Consider the following 18,382-nt stretch of genomic DNA (forward strand, 5'->3'; position numbering starts at 1 on the left):
TTGAATGGCACTCTTGCTGGATGCTATTTAGTGGTTCTCCACCCTGGGTGGATTTAGAAACAAATGTGAAGCTTTTAAGTCTTCCCGGTGCCTGGGCTTCAACCTAGACCAAGCAGTAAGTCACAATCAGAATTTAGGTGGCACTTGGGATACAACTTGGTCAGCAAGTGCTCTGTCACTGAGCGACAGCCTCGGTCCTATCAGGACCTTTTAGAGAACTCGACTCGGTTTTTCACCTCCTCTCTTTACTCTGCTAGCTTCCTACATTCAGTGAGTGGTGCTGTTTGGGGGCAAGAGGACCCTCTACAATGCTGGTGGACTGTACGACTCCCTCAGAGGGTTTTGTCTCTGTCACACAGGTACATGAATCTTTTAACCAGACAATTCTGCAACTAGGGACATGTCTTACAAGCACACCTACACCTGAGGGCAATGCCATATCTGTAAGGTTATTAACTGCAATATAGTTTCTAATAACAGAAGAATGGAAAATCTAAATGCCCATTAATGAATTTGTTAATAAAATGGCTTATCGGTTCTATGGGATATTATTTGTCTATATATGGAATGCTGTTAAATACAAAGGAAACTGTTTAAAAATATTTTTTATGTAAGTATGTATAAAACATTACTTTGTGTGTGTGTTTAAATTTCATCTTACTTTGGTAAGAACGCAACATTAGATCTGTTCTGTTCCCTTAAATTTGTGAATATTTAATACCATATGCTCACTATAGGAACATGACTCTGTGCCCTTGCATAATTGAAACTTTGTGTCCATTGATGGGCAGTTTCCCATTTCCCCTCTCTCTCTTTGTGCTTGCTTGCTTGCTTGCTTTTTCTTTCTTTTTTTTTTTTTTTTTTCAGTATTGGGGATCAAACCCAGGGCTTCACAAAGGCTGGGCAAAAGCTCTACCACGAGCTATATCTGCTGCCCTTTTAAATTTTTATTTTGAGACATGACCTTACTAAGTTGCCCAGGTTGGCCTTGATCTTGCAATCCTCCTGCCTCAGCCTCCCATGGAGCTGGGATTATAGGCATGGCCACCATACCTGGCCCCTCTTCATGTTTTTTAATGGGTGCTCTGGTTTAATAATGTCCTCCAAAAGTTCATTTGCAAAAAACTTGGTCCCCAGTGTGGCAGTGATGAGATGGTAGAACCTTCAAGCGGTGGGGCCCAAGGGAGGGTGCTTAGGTCAGGGTGCTGCCCTGATGGGGATTAATGCTGGTGTCTTGAGTGACTGGTTCTTATGAGAGTGGGATTTTTTTTTTTCTGATACTGGGTATTGAATTCAGGGGTGCTTTACCGCTAAGCTACACTCCAGCCCTTTTTAATTTAATAAAGACAGGATCTTGCTAAGCTGCCAGGCTGGCCTTCTGCTTTAGTCTCCCGAGTATATGGGATTACAGGGATGTGCCACTGCACCTGGTTGAGGGTAGACTGTTATAAAGCAAGTGTACCCCACATGCTTGGTCTCTTATGCAGGTGGCCAGTTTTCTTTCCACTTCTCCACCAATTTATAATGCAGCCATTGGGGTGTGTGTGTGTGTGTCCCTCTCCAGGATGCTGGCATTATGCTCTTTGGACCCTTCATGAAACAAATAAACCTCTTAACTTTACAAGTTACCCAGTCTCAGGTATTCTGTTATAGCAACACAAAAAGGACTAAACCAACATGTCAATATATATATATATTTACACACTTAAATACATATGTTTAAATACACAAATTTGTGTTTTTATGTACAGAAACTATCTCTGGAATACCCAGGAAACAAACAGCAGTTAATAACACTGATTGTCACTAAAGAGGGAAACTGGTTCACAGGGGGAGAGTGATAGGAGGGAGAATTTTCGCTATTCTGTAACTTAAAAATTTTGAAAACTTTAGACATATACCTAATTTTTTTGGTGAAGATTTTTTAAAAGAGTAAAACAAAATGATTGTGGTTGCATTACCATGTAGCTATGCCAAATGAGACTGTATTTTTTAAGTTCTGAAAGAAGAAATTAGTTGATAAGTAACTAATGATAAACTCTTCCAGAACAGACACAAAGTTTTCTCCCTGGCTTTTGTACCTTGGCTAGTACTACCTGGCTAGTAGCACTATTTGTATGTACTGTACTTAGTAATTCTCACTGTTAAATTGGCTACTACGTTTTTCTTGAAGAGCTACTGTATGTAGCAGTAATGGACGTATTTAAGAACTACCTGATCTTTTTTTTGTGTGTGTACCAGGGATTGAACCCAGGGATACTGTACCACTGAGCCACATCCCCAGCCATTTTTATTTTCAATTTTGATACAGGGTCTTGCTACGTTGCCCAGGCTGGTCTCAAATTTGTGATCCTCCTGCCTCAGCCTCCTGAGTCGCTGGGATTACAGAAATATGCCTGGTTTACCTGGTCTATTTTTTAAGTATCTCCTTCCTATCCACATGTCTATATTCTTATAAAGCTGCCACGATTATAGATTTTGTACATGCTTTACTCTCACCTTTCCCATCTTTACAATATTTTGGATAATTGTGTTTGCAGGCCTATGTATTTTTATTTTGATGTCTCATAATCACTTGTCATAATTCTCTACCGCTGGGCGCCTGGCCCCTTGCAGGTTTTGAACTGGCTCCTAAAAGGCAATGGACTTGGCTGAGCTACACCACGCCTGCCTCCGTGGTCTTGGAAGTTCTAAATCACAGAATCTCCCTATGAGGATGAGGCGACTATTAAAAATGAGCATTTTTTCATGAAAATTCATCCCTGACACATGAAAAGATGTCGTGATACCCGATCTCGTTGGCTATTCACGACGGCGTCTCCTGCCCTCTGCCCCCGGCCCCTGGCACCTCACCTGCGCGGGCTTCAGCACCAGGGTGTTGCCCGCAGCCAGGCAGGCGGCGCTCTTCCAGGCCAGCATCATCAGCGGGTAGTTCCAGGGGATGATGATGGCGCAGACCCTGTGGCGGGAGAGACGCGCACCCTCAGCTTCTCCAGCCACCGGCTCGAGTCACTGGAAGCCCTCTCCGAGCTTACCCCAGCGGCTCCTTCCTGGTGAAGGTCAGGTTGCGATTCGGACGGGCCTGGTTGATGGGGATCGTTGAGCCCTGGAGAATAAAACGGGAGGATGCTTCCTTCACCCATTTAAATGGGAGGATTTCAGCTCAAAGAATCCACTCTCCGCCCTGCTCTCTTATTTTGCTTAGGTGACGTAGAAAGGCACTGTTGAACGAAAAGGAAATATATCTCCACCAGAGAGGGAAGGGAGGTTCATTTCTCAAAAGAACCATGAAATACAAGAGAATAAACAATCCTAATAAATTCACCTCCACTTCACTTCCCAAGTACGGCAGAGAACGTCAATGGCCTGCCCAATATCCACTCTCCTCTCTTTTCTTAGCAGCGGGACCTCCATTAACAATGGAGACAGCACTGTGCCCAAAGTACTGTGCCTCCTAGGCTGCGGGAAATACAAGCTAAAGCACTGGAAGGGGAGTGCTCTTTAAAGCAGGCTGACTCAGTTAGGACAAGGACTCTTTGACCCTCCCTTCTCCTCCCCCTTCCTCCTCCTTCCTGCTCAGAATGTTGCTGAAATGGCTGGCACTGCAGTGGTTATCCTGAGGCCATGAGACAGCCTTGAAGGCAGAAGGTCTGGCAAAGACGGAAGGAGCCTGCATCTCACGTTCTGCCTGCCTCCCTGCCTTTGGACTCCTCGAAAGCGAGCGAAAAATAACCTTCTTACTTGGGTTTTCTGTTAAACACAGCCAAACTTAATCCCAAGTTTACAGCAGTAGTCTTTAAGCAAAGCTACTCACTTGCTTTGCCAGAGAAGATCTTTGCTCTTCCCGATGCCAGGCAGTCTCTTACCTGAACCCCTTGCAGCCAGGTCTACTTTGGAATTCAAAATTTGGGAACTCTACAAACACAACAGTGCACAGGTCCTCTCTACTACCCGCCATAGGGTCTGGGAAGCCCTCCCTGATCAAACACATTCATATTTACTCAGTAAAGCATAGGAATATTGACTCGAAGTGATACAAACAAAGATTATAAATAGACTGATCCTCATTTGGGTCAATGTTTGGCACCCAATGAGTCTGAACCAATCCAATCCATTTTTAGATTCCAGAGCTATTTGGATTTTGTGTTTGGGGGTAAGAGTACCCAAAGCACCTGTAAGTGCATGACTTTGTAGCTGAACCATAATAAACACTTTATGTGTAAGACTTCCCATGTTTCAGGCTTGTCTTGTCCTGTACTTAGAAACACTTATTTCCTATCCCCATAAAAGAATTTGAGATGATGTATTACTCAACCATTTCACAGATGAGGAAAGTAAGGTGCTGAGAGGTAAAATAACTGCTTTTTTAAGAACTGGGAGTGAACCAGGAGCGCTCACCACTGAGACACATCTCCAGTCGTTTTCATTGTTTTTTTTTTTTGGGTGCTGGGGATTGAACCCAGGACCTTGTGTTTACAAGGCAAGCACTCTACCGACTGAGCTATCTCCCCAGCCCCTGTTTTCATTCTTTATTTTGAGACAGGGTCTCATGGAGTTGCTCGGGCTGGACTTGACCTTGGGATCCTCCTGCCTCAGCCTCCAGAGTAGCTGGGATAACAGGTGTGCACCGTCGTACCTGGTGCTAAAATAGCTTTCACACCTGGTCAGTGGCAAAGCTGAGCCTGGCCCCGGGCCTCTCTGACTCTATATTAATGGTGGTGACAATGTGCCCAGATACGATGTTCCTCGTCTCCTTAGCAGATAGAGGTGGCCCATGGGTGACACAGCAGGAGGCACTGGTGCGGGGCTGGGGATGCTTCCCCTGCCCTCTTCCTCTTGCTGCTAGGAGTGTGGTCATGGCAGGGACTCCTGCAGAGGTTCTGGAGAGTCGGGAAGGGCATGTGTGCTGCCCTTGGCTATGGGCCCTACTTTTTCCTTCCGTATGTATCCCCCGTGCCGAAGCCAAGCGTAGTTGACATTTATCATCAAACAGGCACTATTTCTTATCATAGAATAAAAAGAAAATGAAACATTTATTATACCCTTGTTTTTACCAAAATTTTTCTTATACTCAATCTGCTTGAACCATCTACATTAGCTCTTTGGCCTCTGTAGACATTTGAATTTGCGGAACCCCTACATGACCCCGGGGGTTCTCGCTGTACATCTAGAAGACTGTTCCATGCTCTCAGGATGCATTATGGTGAAGTGCAAAGAACAGTGGTAGACTTTAGATTCAGAAAACCTCGAGGTGGCCCTCTACATTTGACTTGCTATGGACTACAGGAAAGGCATTCATTTCTTCAAACCTCTGTTTCTTTGTCTGTGATAGGGGGATAACAGTTGTCCATGTACCTCACACAGCTGTTATAATCATTGCTGTGGTCTGGCTGTGCCCCCCAGAATTCCTGTATTAGCAACTTAATCCCCAGTGCAAGTGTTGGGAGGCGGGGTCTAGTGTGAGGCGTTTATGTCACGAGGACTCTGTCCTCATTCATGGATTACTGCTGCCAAAAAAAGGGCCTATGGCAGGGGATTCTCTCTCTTCTGCTCTTCTGCCATGTGAGGACAGGGTTCCACCTATCCAGAGGATGCAGCTGCAAGGTGCCATCTTGGAACCAGAGACCAAGCCTGCTGGCACCCTGAACTTAGACTTCCCAGTCCCTAAAGTTATGAGAGAATAAATCTCTGTGCTTTATAAATGACCCAGTCTCAGGTAATCTGGTATAGCAGCACAAAACTGCCTAAGACAACTATGCCTCTTTGGTAGCTAAGAAAACCTATGGAAAAAATGGATCTGACAGTATGTGATACCAACTCATGGATGTTAGTCCCTCTTCCTTTCAGAACAAAGACCAGCTGTGCTTACCTGAATTTTGTCACACCAGCCAGCAAAGTATCTGAAGGTTTGCACAGACATTCCAATGTGAGTCTTCAGAGCCAAGGTGTAGACAGCACCTGAGTCAAGGGCTTCAATGGTTGCCAGCTCTTCTTGGTTTTCTTCCAGTAGGTCTGCAAGTCTGCATGGCCAGTGAAAAAATTCATTCAAGGAATATTGATTGAGCCCTTATTACAAATACGGACTCAACCAGGATTTCTTTTTTTCCCCCCATAACATTATTGAGGTAAAATTGAAGTACGATAAAATGCACATATCTGAAGTATGCAATTTGATCAGTTTTGATATGTATGTAACCAGTACAATCCATATAAAAAGCATTTCCATTACTTTTTTAAAATTTGAAATCACACAGGCTGTGTTTCCTGCATGATGTATTACATTAGAAATCAGTCACCTTAAGATACATAGAACCCCACCCCCACAAGTCAACTATTTCAAAATTAAATGGCACACTTATAAATATCTCAGAGGTCAAGGAAGAAAACACAAGAAAAGTAAATAAAAAGTGCTTTGAACTAACTGATAATAAAATCTGAAAAAAAATCAGTATCTCTGGGATGAAAGAGTACTCAGATAAACATTTATAACTTAAAGTATTTGTATGAGAAAGAAGCTAGGATAACAATCAAATTATTTTCAAATTATATAGTAGGAAGGAAAAATAAGAGTAGGAGCAGAAATGTATGAAGTAGAGAAGAAATAATATAGCTAAAACTTGATAAAAAATAAAACAAGTTTGATCAAGAAAAAAGCAAGAACACAAAAATTAATATCAATGGAAAGGGGGCTATCAAAATAACCCTACAGATGCTAAAAATGTATTAAAGCAATTTTACAATCTGAGGACTGAGATTTCTGAAGTGGACACAAGTGGACCAGGTCTCTGCCCGTAGGGAGATGGTGGTCCAGTAGGGAAGGCAGACATTAAACGATCTCATCAGTGATTTGCTCCAAGAGTTACAAGCAGAGGCGGAGGGTGTTGGAAGTACGCACACCTTGCCTGAGTGACTGAGCGCTGTAGCCCAAGGAGGAAGCTGGATAACAGGGCAGAGGCTCATGGATGCAGAGGGGAGGCCAGAGGGCAGCCCACCCGCCTTGAGACCCCACACTGCACCGCTCTGGCTGCTATAGACACATTTTCAGAACTAACTGAAGAAACACGGGGTGGACTACAAACGCCACGACGGAGTTCTGTCTGGTGTTCGGGTTCCTTGGGAAGGTAAGTGCCGGGTTCTAAAATGAGGACGATCTAGTTCCCAGAGATCACTCGATCAAGGTCAAGTGTTTGGCTTAAGTGAGCAGAAAATGGAGTTAACAATAGTGCCTGATCACTCCTGGCCTGCTTAGTTCCTGATTTATAACATTCTCTCCAGACCCTAGTATTTTCTCCTTGCTCCTATTATCAAGTAGATTGAAATTTTATCCTTAAAAACAAGAGTGCTGGGTATTCTCCATCTGCTCCTGTCTGTCCATTCTGCTGTATGACCTCAGGGGATGACCTTTGTAGACTCCAGCACCTGGCTCCAAGGAGACACCTGCAGGAGGCTGGTGCACTGGAGGATGACCTGATTCAGCAGCTGCTTTGTCCCCCCCACCTAAGACCCCTGCATGTGGCCTCCCACAGAGACAGATCTTTCCAGAGCCTAGAAACAGCTCCTTCTTCTGTCTCTTCTGACCTTGGAGAAGTAGCAGCTTCCCCTGACCTAGCCCACATCTTTGTAAAAAGTCCTTCCTTTCCCACTGGGACCCTGGCGGACTCAAGCAATAATGCAAACGTCAGGAGCTCCCATATCCAGGTCTGACAGGATTCGAGGAACCGAAGACATAGTGTATAATAGGTGCCTACCAGATGGGTTGCCAGAATTTTTAAAACCTGGGCAATGTTAGCCAGTATCCAAAGGTGACAGACTCGCTTTTCTAAAGCATGCACCTGTACATCAGTCTTCCTCTCTCTCGGGCATTCATTCTTCCCCATTCACCGTTTTCAAAGGCATCCTTCGCTGCCGCTACAGCTTTATCGACGTCCACCAAGGAGGCATAGGATACTTTGCATATTGTCTGTTTCCAGGAATAAAGATCAATATATCTATGTAAATATATATGTACGAGTTAATATTGTCACTAGAAAAAACAGAGTATCCCTTATAAAATTCAAACTAATGGAAAATTAATACCTCTCCTAATATGCTAAAGAAAAAGAAATAATTTGGACACGAGAACTGAGTCTGAAATGTGGCGCTTCTCGGGTGGCACCTCGGCATGGAGGAACACATTGAGAAATATTTCTTTTCGTGCCTTAGGGAAGCTGAATTTCTTGCCACGAGATTTCAAAGTCTGAAAAAAATCTCCCATATGTAGCTGTATGCAGAGAGGTGCCTCCGATGTGCTATCTGTCTAAATTCATAACAAACATCCACCCTATTGAAAAGGTTACTGTCGTTAACAGCAGCCAGTACCAGAGCTGAAGAGGTGAAAGAAACGCATGAAGATTATAAAGGGCTTGGTAGGATGAAGTGACCTCTCGCGACTGTCTGTTCTGCAGCTCTGTGTGAACTAGATCCAGGGCTGCTGGTCCCTGCGCACACCGCGTGACTACTCACAGATCCATCTGTTGGGTTGATGGTGTCGTAAGTCTTCCCATCATCTGCATCTGTGAACTGTCCATTTATGAAACACTGATACGGCATTTTTACTGTCATTTCATTGACCTCCTTTGCGACCTAAGAGAGAGAATGATATTAATAGAGTCAATGGATTTTGGTGCCTATCTTTTGATATTGAATGTCAATAAAGAAGGTAATTCACTAATGCAGAGGGAGAAGCTGTCAATGGGATTCCAGCCTCTACTGTCCAGAAGAGACAAAAATAGGTAAGATTTAGGCCTCAAGATGCTTGGAGTGGCCTGTGACTAGTGCTCTAGCAGGTTTGTTTATGAAGAGCTCAAATGGTCTTGGTACCCAGGGAAGGACGCAGGCGTGGACCCGCCTGCAGCAACACCGCCATCTAGTGGAGCATCCGTGGCGCGCAGCCACTGCTCTCACCACCTCGCTGAAAACGCCTTTGTCTCAAGGTTTCGGTTTCCGCTGGTGCCACTGTAAATTCTATTTCCTAAGTTCCTCCCTGTACTCCCTAAACTGTACTCCCTGCCACGGCTGACAAGCGGATTGCGGTTACTCAGTTAACTTGTTGTTAACTCAGTTTTTTCAACCATAAAATGGGGATAATGATAGTTGCTTTACATGGCAAAACTGTCTTTCAAAACACAGGAGGCAGAGGCAGGAGGATCAAGGGTTCAAAGTCAGCCTCAGCAAAAGCGAGGTGTTAAGCAACTTAGTGAGACTCTGGCTCTAAATAAAATACCAAATAGGGCTGGGGAGGTGGCTCAGTGGTCCAGTACCCCTGAGTTCAATCCTGGTACAAAAAAAAAAAAAAAGAAGAAGACGAAGAAGAAGAAGGAATTACAATGTTTCCAAATGAAGAAAAACAGAAAATTCATTACTGTTCAAAGGAGTCCTCCAGGCCAAAATGAAAAAACCCTGGATAGTAACTTGGATCCACATGAAGAAACAAAGATCATTGGTAAAGGTAACTACATGGGTAAATATAGACATCAGCATAAATTAATTATTATTTTTAACTCTTTACTTATATCTGATTTAAAAGACACATAGGGCTGGGGTTGTGGCTCAGTGGTGAAGTGCTTGCCTAGCACGTGTGAGACCCTAGGTTCAATTCTCAGCACCACATATAAATAAATGAATAAAATAAATCCATCAACAACTAAAAACAATTTTTAAAAAGACTGTCGTATAAAGCTATAATTATAAAACTGTGTTGGTGATCTTATAATGCATGAAGATGGAATCTGTATGCAAATAGCATCGGAGTGTAGAGGTGGGGAACAGCTGAACTGTGGTTGAGTTTTCCTATACTATTGGTATTACATTGGTATGAATCTGAACTGGATTGCTTTTAGCAAAAATGCTAAGTGTAATAATCTCAGAACAACCACTAAGAAAATAACTAAAAGATACAGTCAGAGAGACAATAGGGATTAAAATGGCATACAAGGCAAAATCTGTTTAGCACAAAAGAAGGCAGAAAATAAGGAATAAGGGAATAAAAAAGGCATCAGAAGTGGCAAAAGAACATAGATAAATTAGATTTCATCAAAATGGAAACCTGCTGTGCATCAAAAGAGACTGTCAAAGTAAAAAAGAAAACCCACAGGACGAGAAAAATATTTGCAAATCCATATCTGATGAGGATCTAGGATCAAAAATACACAGAGCACTCTTACAACCTAATAAAAAGATAATCCAATTTAAAAATGGACAAAGAATTCAAATACAGGTTAACCAATAAAATACACAAATGCCCAATAAGTACATGAAAAGATGCTCAAATCGTCAGCCATCCGGGAAGGCAAATCCAAATCGCAATGAGATGCCACTTCGCCCTCACTAGACAGCTCCAGGAGAAGACAGGTAACAGCAAATGTGAGGATACGGAGAAGCTGGGATTCTTGTCTTTTGCTGGTGAGATCATGAAGGGGTGTAGTTGCTCAGGAAAACAGTTTGGCAGTTCCTCAAACAGTTAAATGTAGGATTATCATATGACACATTGATTCTACCAGAAGATTTGAAAACATGTTCACACAAAAACTTATATATTAATTTTTACAGCAGCATTATTCATAATAGCAAAAAGGGGAAGCGACCCAAATGTACTCCAACTGGTAAACTGATAAACAAACTGTGGACTATTCAGGCAGTGGAATATTATTTGGTCAGCAAAAGGATGGAAGTGATGATACTTGCTACAATGTGGATGGACTTTGAATACATTATGCTAAGTGAGAGAAGCCAGACACAAAGGCCACAAATGGTATGATTCTATTTGTATGAAATATTTTAAATAGGCAAATCCATAGAGACAGGAGATTAGTGGTTTCCTGGGCTGGAGGTAGGAAGTGAGGGGAGGGGGGTAGAATGATTGCCAATGGGTACAGTCTTTCTATTTGGTGTGATGAAAATATTCCAAAATTAGATGTTGGTGAGGGTTGCACAATTCCGTGAATGTTCTTGAGAACACTGAAATGTATATTTCAAAAGGACAAAATGTTATGGTATCTGCATTATATCTCAATAAAACTATTTTAAAGGTTATAAATAAAAAGCAAGTGGATGAAAGGCACAGCATCCTTTTGTAGTATGTGGATCTTAATGAGTCGGAGCAGAAACATGGAGGAAAAGCTTACATAATCCACTACCAGCTCCTCCTCTTGGTCTTCTCCTCTCAACTTCCTCACGACCTTTTGGATGAAGTCTTCAAACCTGGTGGCCATGTAGACGTCTTCATTCTGTAACTGAAGGCCGCCACATTTCTGTCTGATCTCTTCAACCAGCCTGCAAGTGAAGAGCCAGCTCGTGTTACTCACATTTCTACAAGGGTTTTGGGAAATGTATTCCTCATATCTGGCAAGTTGTTTTTTTAATCTTTATTTTTTTTATTATTATTTTTGGTGCTGGAGATTGAACCCCAGGGTATTTAACCACTGAGTCACATCCCCAGACCTTCTTATATTGTATTTTTTGAGACAGGGTCTTGCTGAGTTGCTCAGGGCCTCACTAAGTTGCTGAGCTGGCTTTGAACTTATGATCCTCCTGCCTCAGCCTCCGGAGATGTTGGGATTACAGGCCTGCCTCACCACACCTAGCCTGTCAAGTTGTTTTAAGTGACACTTCTGTCACATGCCTACTTCTGTCTTCTGAGATCATTTGTGATAATAATCACAGAGGTTGATAAGACTAGGGGCAAGAAAATTAAAAATCTGTCTTGAGGGTTAGGGTTGTGGCTCAGTGGGAGAGCGCTAGCCTAGCACGTGTGAGGCACTGGGTTAGAGCTTCAGCACCACGTAAAAATAAGTAAATAAAATAAATTAATAAGGGAATAAATTAATAAATAGAATATTCAAGAATAATACTTTGGAGCTGGGTGCAGTGGCACACACCTGTAATCCCAGTGACTCAGGAGGCTGAGGCAGGAGGATTGCAAGTTCGAGGCCAGCCTCAGCAACTTAGGGAGACCCTGTCACAATTTTTTTAAAAATCTGTCTTGAAGGACAGTGACAATTTTTTAAACTTTATCCATGACTGAAAATAAATGAAGGCAAAATATTTTGATTACTTACAGGCAAGATAGTAAGGAGCACATAAAGTCAGTTCTTTTCCTTTCACATGAATTCAAATAAGAAAAAAGGCAATTCCCCAACTATAATGATTATGAGAAATGAAAGCCATATTATAGAATATTTTCTCTAGAGTATGCACAAGAGTAAAACAGACATTTGTTTGTATTACATGTTTAACATAGGTACTAGCTTAGAGTCACACGGTAGGTCAATATAATTTTGTTGAAGCCCTTTTCAATTCTTTGATTTCCTGCTCATTTGTTTGGTTACAGCTGTCATTTAACAATTCTTGTACGGGAATGGGGTACTGGGTTAAGTGTAGAAAGCCCAGCACAGCTTCTTCAATCACTGATTCTTTAAGAGATGAGGTTCCTTGGTTACCAATATAATGATATCGAATGCATTATCAAGATAATAATATCAGATCATTATGGTAAGTCAGGCACTCAAACAGGAAATGAATCATTCCTGCAGGCATCTAGATAGCAAAAAAAAAAAATAGTATTTACAATATTGAAATCTTTATTAAGCTAGTTGAGAGTTTCTGGAAACTCATGAATCATTGCTGAGAAATCTATAATTTGAGGAACTCAAATTTGACTCTTGACTTTCGATAATGCTTTGTACTCTTGAAATGATTGTTTTTGGTTGCAGGAATCAACACTCTATGAATGAAGGGACTGGGTCTAGTTTGTACTCATATTCCCAACTGTCCTGATACATAGGTAAGTATTCGATCAATTTCGTTAAATTAATAAGGGAATAAATTAATAAATAGAATATTCAAGAATAACACTTTGGAGCTGGGTGCAGTGGCACACACCTGTAATCCCAGTGACTCAGGAGGCTGAGGCAGGAGGATTGCAAGTTCGAGGCCAGCCTCAGCAACTTAGGGAGACCCTGTCACAACAACAAAAAAGGGCGGGGTGGGGGGGGGACTGGGGACATGGCTCAGTGGTTAAGAGCCCTGGATTCAATCCCTGGTGCCAGAGCGGGGCGGGAAGGGGGAGAATAATGCTTTGTTGGTATGAAGGACCGTATCATGAGCAGGAACAATTCTTTACCTTGTTTAGTTAGTGAATGACCACAGTGTGGCCTCGGATCAAAATACCCTTAGCTTCTGTTCTCTGCTCCCACCATCAAGGGACTGTGCGGCCCCTGGTTAGTTCCCAGCTGTCTCATTATCCCAATTACTCAGAAAAAAAAATAAAAAATGGCCTCTGCCAAGCCTCTGCACCATTAGGAGCCTGGCACTGTCGTCGCCATTCAGGAGGCTGTGCCTCTCGCCCTCACGCTGGCTGCAGACCTCTGTCGAGACGTTCTGACTAACGGTGCTTCCCCTCTTGTGAGCAGCCTGATATCCCGCACTCTAGATCTCACTGAGTAATTGGGGGGAGGTGAGAAATACAATGTGGGGGCCAGTGTAATCAACATCAGGTGTCCTTCTGGATCAGGCTGCATGGAAAAGTCCCATTTAGCTTTCTCACCCAGAGCTCAATTCCAATGTCATATTGGAGGAAAAACAGCTAAGAAATTCAAGAGACAACTTTTCAGAAGTGGCAAACAATGAGAAGGATTGGTTGTCTAGGTACAAAGGACCTTTGAAAATAACTCTGGTTAGCAACCAAGAGAAGGAAAGAGATGGATGCACGCGTCTGTCCGTGGAAACCACAAGAAAGATGGAGACACAGTGGGCAGATGGGAAAGAGCGAGGCATCCAGAGCAAAGGGAAAAGTCAGAATCCCGAGCGAGACCTGTGTGTGGACGGCGTGGCTTTACCTCACGACATCCATCGATCTCGCTCCAGATTTAAAGAAGTCCGTGGAGTTTTCAATGACAGGGATGTTGCTTAAAATTCCAGCCCAGATGACCTGCAGAGAAAGGGAATCCTTTACCAGGCGGCACGTGTAGGACCACGCGGCAGAGACAGGCCAGCTCTTCATCTTGCGTTACCGCTTGACGACATTTCTCAGCATCCCTTCAGTGGGACGCAGCGAGGAGTGTGAGTGGAAGAGACCCACACCCCCACCCGGGTCTTGGCCATGGAAAACCTCCTCCTGCAGGACCGTGTGCTTTAACCCCCTTCTGACTGCAGGAAATGGAAATCACCTTGGCTTCCTGGACTCCACTCCACCCGTGCCCACCCCACCCTCCAAGCCAACCTAAAACTGCCTTGGTTTACTTAGGTGAGAAATAAATCTGTATATACTATGTTTGAGCATATTAATTATGGATTTGATTTCCTATTGCAACTTATATCAAAATAGGAAATACAGTTCCAACCCCACTACTTGGAGGACAGTGACACCGGTTATGAATATGCTTCATCTTTCCAAGCAGGAAAGAGGAAGGACATCACGTGTTCACCTTGATGGTCTCCGCCACCTTCATCTCTTCAGCTGTAAGTTCCACCACTGACGCCTCACCCCTTGCAAAGTACTGCGAGGCAGGAATCATCTTTCCATCTTCAAACTGCAGGCTTCTCACCATCAGCTACAAAACAGCAACAAAATAGGCATAGAAATGGAGGATCAAGATGGTCCGAAGTGAGCCTGGTGGAGGAGCCTAATATGTTATATGGTTATATAGACCAGCCTAGGGCTGGGATTGGGGCTTAGTGGTAGAGCACTTGCCTAGCATGTGTGAGGCACTGAGTTCAATTCTTAGCACCCCATATAAATAAATTAATTAAAGGTCCACTGACAACTAGAAAAAGCATTAAAAAAAAAAAGACCAACCTATTTGGAAAATACAAATTTACAGATAACAAGTACTTTCTACAACAGCCAGGCGCTGTGGTGCATGCCTGTAATCCCAGTGGTTTGAGAGGCTGAGGCAGGAGGATCGAGAGCTCAAAGCCAGCCTCAGGCACTAAGCAACTCAGTGAGACCCTGTCTCTAAATAAAATACAACATAGGGCTGGGGATGTGGCTCGGTGGTCGAGTATCCCTGAGTTCAATCCCCGGTACTCTGCCCTTCCAAACACATACTCTCTACTGTGCAAAAGAATTGATAAGGCACTTTAATGGTTGTATGAAAAAGGATAAAGTCAAGTCTAGGGAAGCTACATTTCAAAACGGATAGGAAGACCAGGAAAAAATGGACGTTTAACTGTAGGTATTGGACTGAAATCTACTATAGTGACAGGAGACACTGCCACTGACTACAAGTCTGCGCTCCCCTCTTCTGAACCCTCGCTGTCTCATGCACGGTAGGTGTGAGCTGGAATGTCTACTTAATCTCAGAAGTCCTGGTGGAGGCAGATGCCATCATCATGCCCATATGCGTGGTGTAGAAATGGAGGCTCAATATGGTTATTTCATCTGCCCAGTGCCACTCAGGTAGCAAGTAACAGAGCTGAGACAGGACCTGGGACTAGCTGGAGGCCAAAGTCTACCACCCTGATGAGCGAGTGTCCTCAGCCACTGGGGAACATCCTTAAGCTGCAAACTCCCTTTCACTAGGAAGCTGCCAAGAGCGCACTGAGGCCCAGAGCCACGCTTCTGAGCGCAGGCAGGTGGGAGGTGCCCGGCTAGGAGAGGGCCCTGGGCATCTTGATGGGCAGTGGCAAGCAGACAGGTGGTTCCTCTCTCTGCTTTGTAGAAGGGGAAGCTGAGTGGCGGAGGGGAGAACCATCTTGCCCAAGACCAGTGAGGGGTAGAACAAGAGCTCACATCCCTGTCTCCTAAGTTCCAAGGACTTTCTACGGATGGCACAACAGACTGCTGGGTTCTGGGGCAGGTTCACCCTGAAAAGCCTGTCTTCATGGGGCCACAGAGAGGCAGCTCATCATCTAGGGAACGGTGCAGATATCCTGAGCCTCCCACACCCCAGGGCAAAGCCAGATGACCCCGTGGAAGCTGCTCCATTTACAGTTGGGGTTAAAGAAGGAAATGGATATTTCATAGGTGATCATGTTAAACACTCACGGCTTTTCCATCGTTACCAAAAAGAACAAGTCCATTTTTGGTAACAAGGCCAGGCTTCTTGGCACCTTTAATTTCCAGCGGTTCTCCAGCAGGCACGGAGCTACTCAGTAATGACGAGCCATAGAAAGTGACCATCTAAGAAAGAGATCCGAACCAGACTGTAAAATCAGGAAGTAAAAGGCATTCACAGGGGTGTGTATGAGCATTGCTCTTGGCAGAAATGCTGGCGTTCGAATGAGCAGAAGTGAGACACAAGGTGATTATACATTTTGTATCTGTAATAAAATGTGAGAGACTGTATCAAGCATCAGTATAAACTGGCACCAAGCAAGAAACAGTCTGCATAAATTAAGCCGTGGAGGCACACGCCTGTAATCCCAGAGACTTGGGAGGCAGAGGCAGGAGGATCATGAGTTCGAGGCTAGCCTCAGCAACTTAGAGAGGCCCTGTCTCAAAATAAAAAGGGCTGGGGATGTAATCCAGTGGTAGAGCACCCCTGTGTTGCATCCAGGTAACTAACACACACGCGCGCACACACACACACACACAGAGTCTGACAATGTGCAGTCGAACAGTTTAATAAATGGCCCATGTCCAGGCGACACACTCACCACATATTGAAATTGATACAAAGGTGAGCCTTTGTAGCCTGAAGGTAGGGGTTATGGGTGGGAGAGCTGGGGAGGGTGTCGTCGAGAGGACAGGCAGACTACCGCAATGCAGGGCAAGAAGCCATGGGAAGTGCAGGGTGCTTTGTGGGTCAGTTCAGGGAAAGACTAGATCCAGACAGTTCCAGACCGTAGCCAAGAGCACCTGACTCTAACCGATTCGTTATTATGAGTCTATGACTACTGGCTGGCATTTCCTGAGCTAAAATGACATCGGTTGAGTACTCTATACCAGGGACCAGTGCTCACATGAACCAGCGTGTACTGACTCTTTTGATCCTCACACTAACCCTGACCTACAAGGGAGGCAGTGTTATTCATCCTATTTTACAGGTCTTCCTGTTCACGGAGGCGGACTCCTCCACCTCTGGGACTTCACCTCCTTGCCTTGCTGTCTACATGATTAACTCTTCTGGAAGTTCTAGCAAAGCAGTCAGCCTTTCTAGGAAGCGCCTCCCAGCACACTGGAGTCTGAGTCTCAGCCACAGCATTTATCTGAGCATCCTCGGTGTTCGTTCACTTCTCCGCCTTCTCCATAAAATCGCAGGCTCCTGAAGAGGGAGGGGCTGTGCCCACAATAAATGCCAACTAACACTGAATAAAGAGGAGAAGGGAGATCCCGGACCGGCTCATGCCCAAGGGAAGAACCAGGGAAGCCTGGACTTCTTTGTCCCCAGAACATACCTGTCCATTTATCTCTGACCAGGCTCCAGGGACTTTATCATGACCTCGAATCCAGTTATGTAAAACTTCCGCGGACTGGTCCCAGGAAATCTATGAGAGCACAACCACAGCCCCTGAGTCTCAGAGGCAGCGGAAACATTCCTTCCCATCAGTGGGGAGGATCCGGATGGGCCCGCTTCGAGATCTGCCTTTTTGCCAGGAAAGAGTACCCTGGGAACTTCTGAAGGGTGGGGGCCGTGGGCTTTGGGACGTATTATGGAGTTGATATAAATACCTCAGCGTTTTCCTTTTTCTGGATACCTTCGTAGGTTGCTCCCTCCTCTGGCTGAGGAACTCGAGGGGCTTTTCCATCTGCTATGAGTTGGACAGCTTCTACCTAAAGCCAGAAACATCACCTGTGTTACAGTCCAGTGATCCACAATGGCATGGTCTGTTTCACTGAAGTTTGTGCACAACAGAATCACTACATCTACATCTGTTCAGAGAGTCAGACTGGGAAGATAACTGTGGTTTCTTCAGGTCCATCCATGTACCAAGCACAGAAAGTGTGGTCACTGCTTCATGTAAACTATCCCTTGCAAACATCATACACATTCCACAAAATGGATATTGTTTTTCCTGTTTTATGGATGAGAAAATTGTGGTCTAAGGCAGAGTTAAGAAACTAACTTAAGATCCCAGAGATGGCATACAGGTGTCAGGAGTGGGATTTGCATTCAGGTGTGTCCATTGCCAATTATCAAGCCTGCACTCAAAAATGACCCCTGTCTGGGGCTGCAGGTGTAACCAGTGGTACATCATGAGCTAGCACATGGAAAATCCTGGGTTCAATCCCCAGTTCTGCATGTGCACATGCATACACACACACACACACGCACATGAAGATTCTCTCATTTGAACAAACTTGAACCCCCTCCTTGGCTATTCAATGGTGATTTCAGGAATGTAAATATAGGATAAGTCACTGAGGGTTATTGTACTTGTCATGATGATTCTATAAAATGAT

General features: G+C 44.2%; 1 protein-coding gene across 2 annotated transcripts in view; it reads right to left on the bottom strand.

Moving 5' to 3' along the window:
- Aldh1l2 (aldehyde dehydrogenase 1 family member L2) overlaps positions 1 to 18,382 on the bottom strand; it is a 54,863-nt gene that overhangs the window by 21,725 nt on the left and 14,756 nt on the right. For both annotated transcript variants that reach the window (XM_047551441.1, XM_047551440.1), the window contains exons 5-15: positions 17,651 to 17,752; positions 17,377 to 17,466; positions 16,025 to 16,159; positions 14,463 to 14,588; positions 13,875 to 13,966; positions 11,163 to 11,310; positions 8,503 to 8,622; positions 7,833 to 7,960; positions 5,870 to 6,020; positions 3,036 to 3,106; positions 2,854 to 2,959 (exon numbers count right to left, since the gene is read on the bottom strand). In XM_047551441.1, the coding sequence (XP_047407397.1) occupies positions 2,854 to 2,959; positions 3,036 to 3,106; positions 5,870 to 6,020; positions 7,833 to 7,960; positions 8,503 to 8,622; positions 11,163 to 11,310; positions 13,875 to 13,966; positions 14,463 to 14,588; positions 16,025 to 16,159; positions 17,377 to 17,466; positions 17,651 to 17,752 (1,269 nt within the window). The remainder of the gene's footprint in view (positions 1 to 2,853; positions 2,960 to 3,035; positions 3,107 to 5,869; positions 6,021 to 7,832; positions 7,961 to 8,502; positions 8,623 to 11,162; positions 11,311 to 13,874; positions 13,967 to 14,462; positions 14,589 to 16,024; positions 16,160 to 17,376; positions 17,467 to 17,650; positions 17,753 to 18,382) is intronic.

This window comes from Sciurus carolinensis, chromosome 4 (assembly GCF_902686445.1).
Source record: "Sciurus carolinensis chromosome 4, mSciCar1.2, whole genome shotgun sequence".
Taxonomy (NCBI): domain Eukaryota; kingdom Metazoa; phylum Chordata; class Mammalia; order Rodentia; family Sciuridae; genus Sciurus; species Sciurus carolinensis.